This window comes from Salmo trutta, chromosome 27 (genome assembly GCF_901001165.1).
Source record: "Salmo trutta chromosome 27, fSalTru1.1, whole genome shotgun sequence".
NCBI classification, from domain to species: Eukaryota; Metazoa; Chordata; class Actinopteri; order Salmoniformes; family Salmonidae; genus Salmo; species Salmo trutta.
Window position 1 is genome coordinate 28,827,055 of NC_042983.1, and position 18,000 is coordinate 28,845,054.

The 18,000-nt window shown below is 43.1% G+C and overlaps 1 protein-coding gene across 4 annotated transcripts in view; it reads left to right on the forward strand.

Moving 5' to 3' along the window:
• Window positions 1–18,000, forward strand: part of pcsk5b (proprotein convertase subtilisin/kexin type 5b) — a 69,994-nt gene that overhangs the window by 1,649 nt on the left and 50,345 nt on the right. For all 4 annotated transcript variants that reach the window (XM_029717661.1, XM_029717662.1, XM_029717663.1 and 1 more), the window contains exons 2-5: window positions 9,569–9,673; window positions 14,765–14,911; window positions 16,483–16,626; window positions 16,764–16,840. In XM_029717661.1, the coding sequence (XP_029573521.1) occupies window positions 9,569–9,673; window positions 14,765–14,911; window positions 16,483–16,626; window positions 16,764–16,840 (473 nt within the window). The remainder of the gene's footprint in view (window positions 1–9,568; window positions 9,674–14,764; window positions 14,912–16,482; window positions 16,627–16,763; window positions 16,841–18,000) is intronic.

Consider the following 18,000-nt stretch of genomic DNA (forward strand, 5'->3'; position numbering starts at 1 on the left):
GTGTCACCAGCAAAGCACCCACACACCATCACACCTCCTCCTCCATGCTTCATGGTGGAAACCACACATGCGGCGATCATCCGTTCACCTACTCTGTCTCAAAGACACGGCGGTTGGAACCAAAAATCTCAAATTTGGACTCATCATACCAAAGGACAGATTTCTACCGGTCTAATGTCCATTGCTTTTGTTTCTTGGCCCAAGCATTGGTGTCCTTTAGTAGTGGTTTCTTTGCAGCAATTTGACCATGAAGGCCTGATTCACGCAGTCTCCTCTGAATAGTTGATGTTGAGATGTGTCTGTTACTTGAACTCTGTAGCATTTATTTGGGCTGCAATTTCTGAGGCTGGTAACTCTAATGATCTTATCCTCTGCAGCAGAGGTAACTCTGTTCCTGTGGCGGTCCTCATGAGAGCCAGTTTCATCATAGCACTTGACGTTTTTTGCACTTGAAGAAACTTTCAAAGTTCTTGACATTTTCCGGATTGACTGACCATGTCTTAAAGTAATGATGGACTGTTTGTCTTTGCTTATTTGAACTGTTCTCACCATTTATATGGACTTGGTCTTTTACCAAATAGGGCTATATTCTGTATACCACCCCTACCTTGTCACAACACAACTGATTGGCTCGAACACATTAAGAAGGAAAGAAATTCCACAAATTAATGTTTAAATTTTTTTTATTTCACCTTTATTTAACCAAGTTGGCCAGTTGAGAACAAGTTCCCATTTACAACTGTGACCTGGCCAAGATAAAGCAAAGCAGTATGACAAAAACAAGAGTTATACATAAACATACAGTCAATAACACAAAATGGAAGAATCTATGTACCGTGTGTGCAAATGTAGGGAGGTAGGCAATAAATAGGCCCTAGAGGTGAAAATAATTACAATTTAGCATTAATACTGGAGTGATAGATGTGCAGATGATGATGTGCAAGTAGAGATACTGGTGTGCAAAAGGGTAATAATAATATGGGAATTAGGTAGTCGGGTGTGCTATTTACAGATTGGCTGTGTACAGTGATTGGTAAGCTGCTCTGACCGCTGATGCTTAAAGTTAGAGGGAGATATAAGGCTTCAGAGATTTTTTTCAATTTGTTCCAGTCATTGGCAGCGGAGAACTGGAAGGAAAGGCGGCCAAAGGAAGTGTTGGCTTTGGGGATGACCAGTGCAATATACCTGCTGGAGCGCGTGCTACGGGTGGGTGTTGCTATGGTGACCGGTGAGCTGAGATAAGGTGGTGCTTTACCTAGCAAAGACTTATAGATGACCTGGAGCCAGTGGGTTTGGCTACGGATGTGTAGTGAGGGCCAGCCAACGAGAGCATACAGGTCGCAGTGGTGGGTAGGATATGGGGCTTTGGTGATAAAACAGATGGCACTGTGATAGACTGCATCCAATTTGTTGAGTAGAGTGTTGGGGCTATTTTGTAAATTACATCGCTGAAGTCAAGTATCGGTAGGATAGTCAGGTTTACAAGGGTATGTTTGGCGGCATGAGTGAAGGAGGCTTTGTTGCGAAATAGGAAGCCGATTCTAGATTTAATTTTGGATTGGAGATGCTTAATGTGAGTCTGGAAGAAGAGTTTACAGTCTAACCCAGTGGTTCTTAACCTTGTTGGAGGTACTGACCCCCACCAGTTTCATATGCGCATTCACCGAACCCTTCTTAATTGGAAAAATAAAATTCAAAACATAGGTATATATTTTACTGGTGCACAAAATGAACCGTGCATCAACATCAGTGTTCAAAGAACAAAACCATTAAAACATGATTTTCACACAAAAACATAATAATGAATATTTACTGCAAATCAGTGTGACTTCTGCTGTTGCCTTTCAGAGACCAGTTCAGAAATGCGCGGCTTCACCTTGGCAAGTGCCACTCTCATGTCATTTTCGCAACAGTCTGTTCCTTTTCTTCGTTTTTATGTCCAGCATCCTCAAAAAGGATTGCTCGCAAAGATATGTTGTAACAAACGGTATGAAAATCTCCAGAGCTTTCTTAGCAATAACAGGGTACGTTACCATTTGTTGACACCAAAACGTTGAGAGCGTTGTTGTTCTGAAGAGTTGCTGTTGAACCTGGCTCTGCTGAATTTCAATGATTTCATCGAGGTATTCATCATTGACATCTGTTGTCTCAACACTAAACGTGAACGGCTGTCTCACCCATGCTGGATATGACTCTCTTGTAGGGAAGTATCCGTCGAGAGACTTTGCAAGCTCATCTAAGTGCGTGGCAATTGCTTGCTTCAGTTCCGCGGGTACAGAAATGTCTCCGATTCCAGATACATCTTCGATCTTACTTACACAGTCGTCCAGCAGGGGAAAGTTTGCGAAGTTATCGTTCTCTGTTCGTCGTTTCCATAACGGTAGCTTTTTTTGAAAAGCCTTCAGGTTTTCTTCCGCTTCGATGATGTTGACTCCACCGCCCTGCATCTGTTGATTGAGATGATTGAGAGCTGCGAAGATATCAGCCATGTACGCTAAAATGAGAATGAACTCAGAATTTTTTAAGCAATCTGCATGACGATGTTGGTGCTCTTGTAAAAACAGGGCTAATTCCACACGCACGGCAAAAACACGATTCAGCACCTGTCCCCGGGATAACCACCGAACGTTAGAATGGTACAGAAGTACCTTGAATTCAGAGCCCATTTCTTTACACAGCTCACTGAAGATGCGGTGCCTCAGAGCACTATTTCGCACATAGTTCACGCATTCCACTACAATTTTTAATACTTCTGCCAGTTTTGGAGGCAAGGTTTTTGTTGCCAATGCATGCCTGTGCAGAATACAATGCGTAACAATGATGTGTGGTGCATCGGCTTTCACTAGCGCACCAAAACCAGACTTTCTTCCCAGCATGACTGGAGCTCCGTCCGAACAAACTGCAGAAACCATATCCCACGAAAGATTATTGTCTTTGAAGAAGTCATCCACAAGTTTCTTCACATCGGCTGCCTTAGTTGTTGTCGTAAGAGGCTTACAAAATAAAAAATCTTCCTTTATCACGTCGTCTTTCACATAGCGCACAAATACAGCAAGCTGGCTTAGATTGGAAACGTCTGTGGTCTCGTCGAGTTGAAGGCTGAATTTTGCCGGGCTTGAAATCAGATCTGCAACTACTTGAGCCAAGATGTCTTTGCTCATGTCCTCTATTCTGTCGCTAATGGTGTCATTTGAAAGAGGAATTTGGGATAACTTAACTTCAGCCGCTTTTCCCAGCATGATATTCGCCATCTTCAACACAGCTGGTTTTATGAGTGTTTCACCAATGGTGTGTGGTTTGCCCTGCTTTGCGATCAGGTAAGCAACTTCGTACGATGCTGTGAGGATCGGTTTGTTGATGGGTACAAAGCCGAGAACAGGCAGAGTAGCCTTTTCATCGAATCTGGCTCTCTTCACCTTGAATTCAGCGAGCGTTGTGTTCTTGTATTGTCCATCTCCATGCAGCTTAAGGAAGTGTTCTCTTAGTTTTGTCGGTGCTAGACTAGAATTGCTCAACTTGGCATTGCAAATCATGCAGTTAGGACACTGACTCTCATCACGTTCCGTTATACATGTGAATCCATACTGTACATATTCGTCCGACCACTTTCTTTTTTTGCTCGACATAGTTAGTATGAAGGGATTAAAATATTAAGAAAGAAATCACACGACGTACCATCACGACAGTCACAATTCGACTACTGAGCGCGCCAAATTCCCTGCAGCACAGATAGGCCAAGCGATGTTGCGTGATCACCTGCAGCCAATGATGGCCAAGCGGGGCGTGTCATCACGAATCATGAGTCGGGTGTGTGTCTTGACCTCCGCCGAACCCCTGAGACTGACTCACCGAACCCCTGGGGTTCGATCAAACCCAGGTTAAGAACCACTGGTCTAACCAGACACCTAGGTATTTGTAGTTGTCCACATATTCTAGGTCAGAACCGTCCAGAGTAGTGATGCTAGTTGGGCAGGAGGGTGCGGGTGCAATCGGTTGAAGAGCATGCATTTAGTTTTACTAGCATTTAAAAGCAGTTGGAGGCCACGAAGGAGTGTTGTATGGCGTTGAAGCTCGTTTGGTGGTTTGTTAGCACAGTGTCCAAAGAAGGGCCAGATGTATACAGAATGGTGTCGTCTGCGTAGAGGTGGATCAGAGAATCACCAGCAGAAAGAGCAACATCATTTGATATATACAGAGAAGAGAGTCGGCCTGAGAATTGAACCCTGCGGCACCCCCACAGACTGCCAGAGGTCCGGACAACAGGCCTTCCGATTTGACACTGAACTCTATCAGAAGTAGTTGGTAAACCAGGCGAGGCAGTCATTTGAGAAGCCAAGGCTATTGAGTCTTTTAACAAAGCACACCTGTTAATTGAAATATATTCCAGGTGACTACCTCATGAAGCTGGTTGAGAATGCCAAGAGTGTGCAAACTGTCAAGGCAGAGGATTGCTACTTTGAAGAATCTCAAATATAAAACATATTTTGATTTAATGCTTTTTTGGTTACTACATGATTCCATATGTGTTACTTCATAGTTTTGATGTCTTCTATAATTTTTACTATTTTCTACATTGTAGAATAAAGAAAATACCCTTGAATGAGTAGGTGTCAACTTTTGACTGGTGTATGTGTGATTTTATATAATACCCATTTGATTACTGAAAAATATAACTTAAATGCCTCATGAGTTTAGTTAAACTGTCATACCACATCGGAACCCAACATATACATTGTTTTCCTCAAGTGTTTGTAAACAACAAATGTAAACACATGGTATAGCTTCAAAACTATACATTTGATATCCTGGATGGTCAGTCCTTGCATCCATAGCTCTGTCTGTGCATTTGAGTGGTTGCATTTCTTCAGCCCCATCCTTAGCTTTTTAGCAAAACAGGGGCGGGTACAGCACTTTGTTTTGATTAAGGATTCTAGCTTTAATGCATACTTTAACCAAATGAGCTGCAAAATTAATATTTGAATAACCTTATAAAATTACAAGCGCTTGAGATTATAAGTGGCCACAGTAAAGGAAGGATGGAACGCATGCTTTGACATTGCCAAGGGTTTGATAATGTGAATTGCTCTGAAAGTACCAATCCATTCTGCGTATCTGTTATGGTGTGTGCCTGTTGATGTCATTCCTAAGGAACGTCTACTGTCACCACCAACCCTTCCCACTCCAATCCATAACTGCTGTCAGGTACAACACTGGAAACAAAATGCTATAGCCAAGAGGAGGCACACTTACTGGATTTAATTGTGATGTCATTTTGTTCAACAATTCTCCTTGTAATCAGAGAGGCCCATGCAAGTTCAGAGTAGGCAACATTTGGTTGCTTAGCGACACACATTTAAGAGGGTGGTCTATATGGGAGAAATATCTAGCAATGACAAAACCAGGCAATCCAAAGCGCTCTCTCCACAGAAGGCAATACTACATATTCTGACAGGTGGAAAGTTTCTGTTGTGGACTAGGATAATCACAAGGATATCCTGCCCTCACACCTCCCGCCCCTCTTTCTCCATAATTATACCAGCCACCCCCTTTATGGAACTGAGAGTCTTATACCCCCCCCCCCATTCCCCTTTTTAAGCTTACCATATGCTTCCCAGTTGACAGTTGGTGCATATTTTCTGACGTTTTAGGTGTTAGGCAGCTTTTGCTAGGCGTTTTTCGGCTGTTCGAGCGCACAGCATTTTGTCTTGAGGCAAGCCGAAGTTCGCCCTTTGACCAGTGATTGGTCACCAGTAGGGATTCTTCAAGGAGGTGTTTGTCATTCTACAGGAGACAGTTTTCATGCACATTTTTTTTCACTTGAAATACTGCACCGAACATCTTAATGTAAAATTAAATGGTTCTTGATTTATCTGAGATTAATTCAGACTTCTGGCTACGGTGTCTCAAGGTGGACAAACGGTACTATTGCAGCTATTTTCTTGTTTTTCAAGCGAAGATCTTTTAAAGCGCCAGCTGAACCGAAGCATGTTGATGCCTTAAAGCTCTATAAGACACTCCCAGGTGGCAATATTGCACCAGTCTCCTAACCTGAACTTTGACACTAATGTCTTAAGTGCACTGTCACATACAGGCACACACTCTCGCTCTCTCACTCATGGGGACCCCACACATTCAGATCTTGAGAACATTGAAGTACTACTGGCTCTGAATATTAAGATTGCACAAAAAAGGCACGTGTGTGTATGAAATAAAGTTCTTGACACTCAATAAGTTCCCATGATTATACTTTTTTTCAGGATGAAAGTAGGTTGTTTATTTAGGGACATTCATGCAATAATGAAGTTGAGGAAGACCTTTATTTAACCAGGTAAGACCCATTGAGGTTAAAAACCTATTTTGCGAGGGCGACTTGGCAAAACAGGGAAATAGCAACGTGTACATAAATACTGTTGTGGACACATGCAAAGAGATTGTCAGAGAAAAACAAAACGGTAGGGGAGAGGGGATGTGTACAGAGCGGGTGACTGAGAAGGACAGTGTCATTCAGTTGACAGGGATAGAGAGATGAGAACATACAATGATACAGAAACACACTGATGGATGGAGAGGGAGTAAGGCAGTTGGTAGATCATTTCACTTGCAATGCTAGGGTTGTGGGTTTGATTCCCATGGAGGAACGGTACGAACAAATGTGAAAATGTTTGCACACACTACTGTAAATCCTTCTAGATAAGACCGTCTGCTTAATGACTCCAATGTAAAGGAATAGTTGGCTATTGGGAGAGCACCTCTATCAGGCATTCTGTATGGAACCAACCTATAATCCTCTTACTTATGGAGCCCCCTGTCCATTTCCCAGACTCTGGGCCAAGCACTGATCTGAGAGCAGTTTTAAAGACACAGGGCTATGGTTTGTACATGAAGTGTATTGCAAGAGAATGGTCCTTTAACGTCTGGTGTTATCCATTGATCTAGATGCAGTTGTCTTCAGTTGAAGTCGGAACAACTCTTAAACCAATTATATTTTAGCTAGATGGTTAAAGCTAGCTAACAAGTGTGTTAGGTGCTCATGGGTCCTTTAACATGGAAATCACCCTATGTGAAGTTTGTAGGAGCATGTCAGATGACAGCCAAGAGTCTCTTTTTGGGAAATTAAGGCATAGATACATTTTTCAACCATTTTCCATCTTCAAAATTAGGCATAGGTAATGGATTTGACTTCTGGTCAAACAGATGGAAAAGGGATTTTCGAAAACATCTACCAGACAGTCTTTAAAAGGTATTAGAAATACACAATGTTGACGTAAAGACCCCACCAACTAATATCAATGCTTATATTTAGTTTTGGGGAAATGATTTGCCTTCTGTATGTTTAAGGAACATTGCCTTGTAAATCCGTTACCAAAAACCCACATATTTTCTATTGGAGGATAATTTTAAGTTCATGGAAGTAACAAGTAAAGGTAGACCTACCAATTAGTTAGTGTTTTTTTTTCTGATATACATTTTTGTTTGAATTACTAAGTGATTTAAAACTCAGTAACGGACTTCCTGCTCAGTACCGGACTTACTGCATTGGCTACAATACAAAATAATAGTAGTCACCTGTTACTGTCCTCCCTTCCACTGGCATACAGTTATGTTCAGCTCATAACTGTTTTCCGTTCTTTCTGTCGTCTGGTGGTCAAAGCGAGTGTGAACTGTCTGGACAACCCCTCTCTCTCCCTCTCCAGATAATGTTACCTCTCCCGGCTCTTACTGACAGCTACCCATGAGCCCCCTCTTTCCATTTGCTGTAACCAGCATCTCCACTGACCGGACGTCAATGGACGTTGAAATTGGGTCCATTCGCCCTGGCCTTGATTTCAATGTCCACAGACGTCATTTTTTGGGACGGTCTGGACCGGGTCTTGATTTCAACATCCACAGTTTATTAAATAATGTCATTTCTGCATTCTTTCTGCAGACATCTTTTGAATCTTAATTCGGTGCAGATATTTACATTTGAGGATTTTACCGTAATTTTGTTACCAAATTTTGCATCTGTACAGTTCTTTCAGTAAAGGTGTTTTTGGAAATGTGAATTTTCTGAGTCCCAGCGTAATGGTCCCGTGTGGCTCAGTTGGTAGAGCATGGTGTTTGCAACACCAGGGTTGTGGGTTCGATTCCCACGGGGGATCAGTACGGGAACAAAAAATGTATGAAATGAAATGTATGCATTCACTACTGTAAGTCGCTCTGGATAAGAGCGTCTGCTAAATGACTAAAATGTAAATGTAATTCCACTGCTTATGTTGACAAACTATAGACTGGGTAAAACTAGCCACGTTATACACATTAAGATGAAAATGTCTTCGCTTTATCTTTTGGGTAGAAAGGTGAACAGTCAGTGATAGTTTACGAGTTGTAACGTATCATCATTCTAGCCCAGAGTTGGATAAAGGGCATGCGTGCCCCAAAGCCTGTTTTAGCATGGTCATTGCCATTGAGGGCTTTCACCATTTTGAAGTAGGTAGTCAACTGGTTGTAGCTGAATCTCAAACCAGGCCCTCATCCCTACCAACTCACTCAGAGGCCCCTCCATTGTCAGACTTGTTGATGTAACTGAGGGTGACTTCAAACACGGTGAGGGGATCATCCCCGATCAACTTCGGGACATGCTTATGACTTGAGTGATCCAATTTGTTAAAAAAAATGTAACGATAAAACGAGCATGAAATCCAAATGGACAAATTACCTGTTTTATTTTAGAAGATAACCTATTAACAGTAAAACATCAATCGATGTGTCACGCCTCAATCAGACAAAGGCACATGCCATATCATTAAGCACGGCTTTCGATTCTGTGCAAACTCCAAAACATATCGCGGTGCATGTTGGGATACCAAACCCTTGCTATGGGTTAAGCAAGGATCATAGAATCCCATCCAAGTTAGCAGGAAGTGTATTTATTTCCGAGTCAGGAACTTGTACCTCCAATTTTCAGACGGCTTCTGAACGCACCCTTTTATATCTTTCTGTGTGGGGTTTGAGACTAAAGATGTCATATGTCTTGATTTGGAAATTTGACATGACAATTTTGGGCTTCATGTCTTTGCAGTCCTGATGCTATTGAGTGTGATTATACCTGCTGTTGCCTTGTGGCTTTCACGTTCTGACAGTGACGCGATGAAAGCATGTCCCCTGGGCATATTCTACTGAAAGAAATACCTGGACCTACCTGTCTAATAAGAAACTCTGTTTTCCTTTTGTTGTTTTGCTACCGTGTACCCTAATGAATACAACCCTGGTTTGGAGTGAAACATTGTTGTGAGTTGCCTGAAAGGATATAGGGGCTTCATACAGTCCCTTGGGTGGCTCCTTTAAAGCCCTGGGTCAATGGGAAGGGTATATGACACCTGGCAGCCATTACGGTTTGATAATCTGCCTCTGAATTATTAAAGTTAATCACACTTCGCCTGCCTCATGTCTGTCTCGGTCTTTCTTATTTTGGAGGTTTGCGGTTTACGGGTTATGCTGTTTAATTCCTCTGTCTGACATGGTTGACATTTGAATGCAACCAGTGTTTTTACTGTAGACTGATCGTGGTGTGTTTTTTATTCGGTAGATTGGCGACCTGAAGGACCACTATCACTTCTTTCACAGCAGGACCATCAAAAGGTCAACTCTCTCCAGTCGCGGTGGCCACAGCTTCATCTCGATGGAGTCCAAGGTAAGCCTCGCCTCACCGTGCTGGCGGGCCACCCCACCAGGTCATCGACACACGCCTGCATTATTGATGAGTCACAGAACACCACCCTTGGTCTCGCCCTGATGATGCGTACATTACAGGGCACAACTGTAGTTCAGCACACCAAAGGAAAGTCTACCAGCCATAGCACTGCTGAGCATAGTTGTCATTCAATGAGAGTTCTTTGATGAATTATCTACTGTTGCTGGATATGTTGGCCCTTTTCAGCTTTGACTCTGTTTATTACACAAGACTCCCCTTGGGGTAGGAGGCAGTTTTGCCATTGATAGACCAGTGTTCTCCTCTCTCTCCCTTCCCCTCAAGTTTCTCTCCTGTGTGAAGGGTTGACAGGGAGGACATGTTTAAAAGTCAGCTGGGTCTGCAGTCTGAGCTGGGAGTCTTTCTGCTCCCATCACTACTGTTCAGGGATCAGTGTCATATCATTACCATTCTGATGCCAGTATCGTTTCACTGCTGTTTTCGGGCTGCTCTCTATCATGGATGCACTGGGGTCAGTCCGTGTAGCCAGTTATAGAAATAATCACGTTGTTATGCTTAGTTGTCTAATGACAGTCATCTGTGTGTGTGAGTCAGATGGGTGTAGCGGACACACCTTGTGTGTGTGTGTGTGTGTGTGCGCGCTGTGCGATCTACCTGTTGGCACGCAGGTCTCCATGGTGACAAGGCAGTGATTAATGGCTTTATGGCTTGCTGACGTGCCGCCTGGCGCATGTGGGACACAAAGGTCATGGCTGTCAGTAAGTTACCAGCCCAAGGTCGTCGGCTTGGAGAGCGGGTGTGTGACTGACCTCACCCGAGTGACATTAGGCCCCGTTTTCAAACACTCAAAGTACACTGAACAAAAATGTAAAGTGAAATGTAAAGTTTTTGGTTTCATGAGCTGAAATAAAACGTCCCAGCAATTTGATTAAACTGACTAAACAGTATGATCATTACAAAGGTGCACCTTGTACTGGGGACAATAAAAGGCCACTCTAAAATGTGCAGTTTTGCCACACAACACAATGCCACAGATGTCTCAAGTTTTGAGGGAGTGTGCAATTGGCATGCTGACTGCAGGAATGTCCACCAGAGCTGTTGCCAGGTAATGTAATGTTCATTTCTCTACCATATGCTGCCTCCAACGTTTTAGACAATTTGGCACCATGTCCAAATGGCCTCACAACTGCAGACCACGTGTAACCACACCAGCCCAGGAACACCACATCTGGCTTCTTCACCTGCGGAATTGTCTGAGACCAGCCACCTGGACAGCTGATGAAACTGTGGGTTTGCACAACTGAATGATTTCTGCTCAAACTGTCAGAAACCGTCTCAGGGAAGCTCGTCTGCATGCTCGTTGTCCTCACCAGAGTTTTGACCTGTCTGCAGTTAGGCGTCGTAACTGACTTCAGTGGGCAAATGCTCACCTTTGATGGCCATTGGCACATTGGAGAATTGTGTTTTTCATGGATGAATCCCAGTTTCAACTAGAGGTCGACCGACTAATCGGCATGGCCGATTTAATCAGGGCTGATTTCAAGTTTTCACAACAATTGGTAATCGGCTTTTTTAGATCCCGATTATGGCCAATTACATTGCAATCCATGAGGAGACTACGTGGCAGGCTGACCACTTGTTACGCAAGTGCAGCGTCAAAAGGACCTTGTGGCTGCAATGAGCAAAGATAAGTTGCTAGCTAGCATGAAACTTATCTTATAAAAAACAATCAATCTTCACATAATCACTAGTTAACTACATATGGTTGATATTACTAGGTTAACTAGCTTGTCCTGCGTTGCATATAATCAATGCGGTGCCTGTTAATTTATCATCGAATCAGTCTAATTCAACTTCGCCAAACGGGTGGTGATTTAACAAAAGCGCATTTGAGAAAAGCACATTCGTTGCACAAATGTACCTAACCATAAACATCAGTGCCTTACTTAAAATCAGTACACAGAAGTATGTTTTTTTTTTTAAACCTGCATATTTAGTTAAAAGAAATTCATGTTAGCAGGCTATATTAACTAGGGAAATTGTCACTCCTTTTGCGTTCAATGCAAGCAGAGTCAGGGTATATGCAACAGTTTGGGCCGCCTGGCTCGTTGCAAACTGTTTTTCTTCCTAACAAAGACCGTAATTATGTTGCCAGAATTGTACATAATTATGACATAACATTGAAGGTTGTGCAATGTAACAGCAATATTTAGACTGAGGGTTGCCAACCGTTCGACAAAATACCGAATGGTTCCGTATTTCACTGAAAGAATAAACGTTTTGGCTCGTATTTGTGTTTATATGATAAGTCTATGATTTGATAGAGCAGTCTCTGACTGAGCGGTGGTAGGCAGCAGTATGCTCGTAGGCATTCATTCAAACAGCACTTTACTGTGTTTGCGAGCAGCTCTTAGCAATGCTTGATGCACAGCACTGTTTGACTTCAAGCCTATCAACTCCCGAGATTAGGCTGGCAATACTAAAGTGCCTATAAGAACATCCAATAGTCAAAGGTATATTAAATACAAATGGTATAAAGAGAAATAAATAGTTGTCGCGTCATAATTCCTATAATAACTACAACCTAAAACTTCTTAACTGGGAATATTGAACCACCAGCTTTCATATGTTCTGAGCAGGGAACTTAAACGTTAGCTTTTTTTACATGGCAGATATTGCACTTGTACTTTCTTCTCCAACACTGTTTTTGCATTATATAAAACAAATTGAACACGTTTCATGATTTATTTGAGACTAAATAGATTTTATGTATTAAGTTAAAATAAAAGGGTTCATTCAGTATTGTTGTAATTGTCATTATTACAAATATATTAAAAAAATCGGCAGATTTAAAAATAAAAAAAATGTAAAAGAGAACTGGTATCGGCTTTTTTTGGTCATCCAATAATCGGTATCGGCATTGAAAAAAAATCATAATCGGTCGACCTCTAGTTTCAACTGTATCTGGCAGATGGCAGAGTGTGTATGGCGTCATGTGGGTGAGCGGTTTACTAATGTCAACGTTGTGAACAGAGTGCCCCATGGTGGTGTTATGGTATGGGCAGGCATAAACTACAGACTATGAACACAATTGCGTTTTATCAATTTGAATGCACAGAGATACCGTGACGATCCTGAGGCCCATAGTCGTGTCATTCAACCGTCGCCATCATGTTTCAGCATAATGCACAGCCCCATGTTGCAAGGATCTGTACTCAATTCCTTCAAGCTGAAAATGTTCCAGTTCTTCCATGGCCTGCATACTCACCAGACATGTCACCCACTGAGCTTGTTCGGGATGCTCTGGATCGACGTGTACGACAGCGCGTTCCAGTTCCCGCCAATATCCAGCAACTTTGCACAGCCATTGAAGAGGAGTGGGACAACATTCCACAGGCCTCAATCAACAGCCTGATCAACTCTATGAGAAGGAGATGTATTGTGCTGCATGAGGCAAATGGTGGTCACACCAGATACTGACTGGTTTGATGATCCACGCCCCTACTTTTGTTTGTTTTTAAAGGTATCTGTGACCAACAGATGCATCTCTGTATTTCCAGTCATGTGAAATCCATAGATTAGGGCCTAATTCGTTTATTTCAATTGACTAATTTTGTTGTATGAACTGTAACTTAGTAAAATCTTTGAAATTGTTGCGTCTAATATTTTTGTTCAGTGTCGTCACTGATTTTAACAGATTTGGATAGGTATAGGCAAGGACCCTATCACTTTGCTTCTATCTATACTTTCATGTCAGATCAGTGATCCCATCAAGGAAGGAAGCATTTCTAAAGTGCCATTTCAGCTGACACTTCTACAGTATAGCTGGATTTTATTTTTTTGGGATCCTGGTTGCCCTTGGTTACAGACCAAGTCAGTGGGAGAGACTGCAAGAGAGAGACACCTCCAAATCCTTAAGAAGGGGAATGCAGAAGCAGTTGTATTTCAGGAGTCCATTTCACCATCTGGAGAGGGAGGATCCGTCTTCTCTCCGTCTCACTGGACTCTCAGGTCAGTGGTGGAACTAATGGAGGACTGGCTGCCGGCGGTCGGACTTCCTGTCTAGGTGACGGTCTGAGGACCGCTGCATTAGGCTTACCGCTTATCATCCGTTACACAAACACACATGGACATTGGGTGGACAGACAGACACAGGGAGCTCGAGACAGAGACACACACACACACGTATAATGATGGCTCTGCTGTTCTGAGTTTAATGAGGTGTGTAAATGGTTGCTTTGAAACTGATGACAGACTTGGTGAAATGAGCAGAGACTTGTGCCTGCGCTGTCTTCACATGATCATCGCCATCCATCAATGTTACAAATGTTTTATTTTTTTACTTAGATTTCATAAGCCAGAATGTAATTTTCTCCATCAGTCCCCCCCCCCCCTTTTTGCCTGTGTTTTTGTCATTCTATCCCCCCCTTTTCTTACACCCTCTCCTCTATCTCTCAATCACACTCACTCTCTCTTTCTGCCAGTGTTTTTCTGTGTCCATTCCTCATCTCTTTTCCCTCCTCCGCTCTCTGGAGAAACTGACAGATTGTTTTAGTAGGTTATACTTCACTCTGATAGGATTTTTTTCTTTCACCCTCTCTTTCTTCTTAGCTTTCTATGAATGTTAAAGTCGATCACCTCCGTCTCTGGTTTGTTATTGTTTTACCTGAACGATTAGGCTACCTTGGGTAAAAGTGAAAGGCAGCAGTCGTTACAAAAAGAATCCTACCCAACGCTCCCAAATTTCTGAGATGAGCTTGCCAAGGAATTCCTTGAAACGAATCCATTAGGTTTGAGAGATTTGAGATTTGTGACCTGAGAAATTTGTATGTGTGTTTTATTTTGTGTAGTTATCCACAAACACCCCTCCATTTTCCATTGGTCAAGTTAGTTTTGCATGGCCTGGTGCCCCAGGTGGGTGGAGATTCCACCGCCTATTTAAACCTAACTCACCCATTGTCCACTCTGAACATGCTTGCCCAACAACCCTGCATATTCCTGTTCAACCATTGGATATGTTTTGATGCTTTTTTTTGTTTTCTTCACTGTGCAATGGTGTGGCCTCTGCTATAGGTGGAGTGGATTCAGCAGCAGGTGGTAAAGAGGCGGATCAAGAGGGATTACAAGGCGGCCCCTCCCCCCCTCACCAGCCCCGCCCAGACCAGCCCCGCCCAGTCCATATTCTTCAATGATGCCAAGTGGAGCAGTATGTGGTACATAGTGAGTATGCGGACCACATATTGCATATATACACTACAGTTCAAAAGTTTGGGGTCACTTAGAAATTCTTGTTTTTGAAATAAAAGCACATTTTTGTCTAGTAAAACTGAAGATCTCGTACAACGCTGTGTACTACTCCCTTCACAGAACAGCGCAAACTGGCACTAACCAGAACAGAAAGATGAGTGGGAGGCCCGGTGCACAAGTGAGTGAGAGGACAAGTACATTAGTGTCTAGTTTGAGAAACAGACGCCTCACGTCCTCAACTGGCAGCTTTATTAAATAGTCCCTGCAAAACACCAGTCTCAACGTCATCAGTGAAGAGGCGACTCCGGGATGTTAGCCTTCTAGGCAGAGTTGCAAAGAAAAAGCCATTTCTCAGACTAGCCAATAAAAGATTAAGATGGGCAAAAGAACACAGACACTGGACAGAGGAACTTTGCCTAGAAGGCCAGCATCCAGGAGTCGCCTCTTCACTGATGACGTTGAGACTGGTGTTTTGCAGGGACTATTTAATGAAGCTGACAGTTAAGGACTTGGGAGGTGTCTGTTTCTCAAACTACACACTCTAATTTACTTGTCCTCTTGCTCAGTTGTGCACCGGGGCCTCCCACTCCTTTCTATTCTGGTTAGAGCCAGTTTGCTCTGTTCTGTAAAGGGAGTGGTACACAGTGTTGTACGAGATCTTCAGTTTTACTGGACAAAAATGTGCTTTTATTTCAAAAACAAGAATTTCTAAGTGACCCCAAACTTTTGAACTGTAGTGCATATATGCAAAAAAAACTATCTGCAATATTAAAGCTCATCTGACATTGAGAGGATTTTAAATGCCCACAGCAGTGTCAAATGACTCCATCCAGACTGCACAAGATATGTAGCTCTACACAGAAAGAATACTTCACTCGCTTGTGGCCGCTAGTCACATCCACGTACAAACCATTACTCCCCTTCCATTTTGTGTGTGAGTGCGCTATTTGTACGCTCTCTGGTCTTTTGCTCTTCTTCTGGGTTCTGTCAATGGTTAACTTGGCAAAGATAACACCAATACTTTGACCTTAGTTCTTATCGGTCCAGTGTTTTTGGACAGAGGCTAGAGCTTGGACTTTGTCATAAATAATCAATCATGAGTGTTTACGGTTTATGATTTTAGGCAGTAGTTGTTTAGTAGTCTTTGTCCATGTTCATGGTCATTGGCATTTGTTAACCTGGGCATGAGCCTACAACTGACTATCTCCTGCCATCTCTGGACCTGCTTGACAGCTGTTCAAATGCTTTGTTTCTTTTCTCATTGGACTATTCACTGATGATCTAGAATGATTTGATAGGTTAAAGCAAGAACCCCACTTCATATCTTTCACCAATCCAGACATGTCAGATCAGTGACTACTTCAAGGAACGGAGGGTGGAAAGCTGCGTTTCAAAAGTATTCAAGCAGGGCCTATATCTATGTGATCACACTGTTGCCACAACACAGATGTCTCACTGTTCCAGAACTGTAATGACCACTTAAGTGGGTTGCTAGTTTTATTTCAGCACTATTCCAGTGACATGTGTATGTGCGTGTGTGCCAGCACTGTAACGATGACATCCATAACTGCCAGTCGGACATGAACATAGTGGGGGCGTGGAAGAGGGGCTACACAGGGAAGGACGTGGTGATCACCATCCTAGACGACGGCATCGAGAGGAACCACCCCGACCTCATTCAGAACTACGTGAGTGTGGGTGCGTTTTGGAATGGGGTATGTGTGTTGTAGTAGGAGTGTGTGTGTGTGGCGTGTTCAGCCATTGGCGGATTTATGCTGCTCGGCCATAAGACCATGATGGTGAAGGCTTTTCCCTCTGTTTCCAGGACAACCAGGCCAGTTATGATGTCAACGGGAACGACATGGACCCCATGCCCCGTTATGATGCCAGCAACGAAAACAAGTAAGATACCAGGTCACAGCATCACTCGTGTGTGTGTGTGTGTGTGTGTGTGTGTGTGGCTCTTCTCTGCCTGGGAGCCCTGTGTCCTGTGCCAGTTTGGCTGTCAGTGGTTTTGGACGCTCTAGCCCAAATGCCTTGGCAAACGCTCAGCACTCTGTGGTAGTTTGTTTTCTTAAAGAGACAGGAGGTTAACTAGCCCATTGCTTTAGACGGATCATGGTCTGCTCTCTCCCTCGCTCTCTCACTTTGCCCTTCCCTCTCTTTCTTTTTCTCTCTCTCTCTCTTTCCACCTCTCCCTCTGAGTGGAGCTCGTTGACAAGTCTGTCACAATAATGGGTACGTTCCAATGTCCATACTAGCATACTGCTTAGAATGCATGGCCCAACTCCTTACATTATTCTAGGTAGTATGCTGCTAGCGAGGCTGTTGGAACACAGCCATTAGTGTGTTTTTGCTAGCTACCTAAAGCTTACACACTACACGCATTTTCAGACAGACTTGTATCTTTCCATCATCCCAACTTGTCTTGGAGGACGTATTCTAAGTGATCATATAAACATTGAGGGAACACCATTTATGAGAGGTTCTATGAAAGCTGGCCCACACTGTTGATACACTTGCTATGTCCCTATTCGATACGTTTGGTTAGAGACACGAGTGTGGTGGTGGTGGTAGGTGATCCAATTTCTCGGCTCTAGCTTTATGACATGGTACTGATTTTAAGCGGGAGGACTTGCCACTTCTGATCCAGACCAAACAAAGAGACCAGAATGGTCCCCTCTACCGACTAAGTCCCTTTCTATAAACCAGCACTTTCTCCGATTTTCAAAGAAACTGCATCCACTGTTTTTGTTACCTATTCTGAGTGCGTGTGTTTCTAGAGGAGAACAAGCTGTTCTTTCTGCTTATGAGGAACACATCTGCTGGTGAATTTGGGCATTTCCATGTGGTAGAATCTCTGCTATAATGTAAAACTCCACTTCCGTGAGCTAAACAAAGGATTGACCTCCAGGATTGATCCAGACAGTGTGTTATTCACATTGCCCTTTATTCATCCCACAGATGGTCTGGTTCAGACTGACTTGGAGCAGGCATGGCATGGAGATGGGCTGAGAGCAGACAACACAAACAACACACACACACACACACACACACGTAGA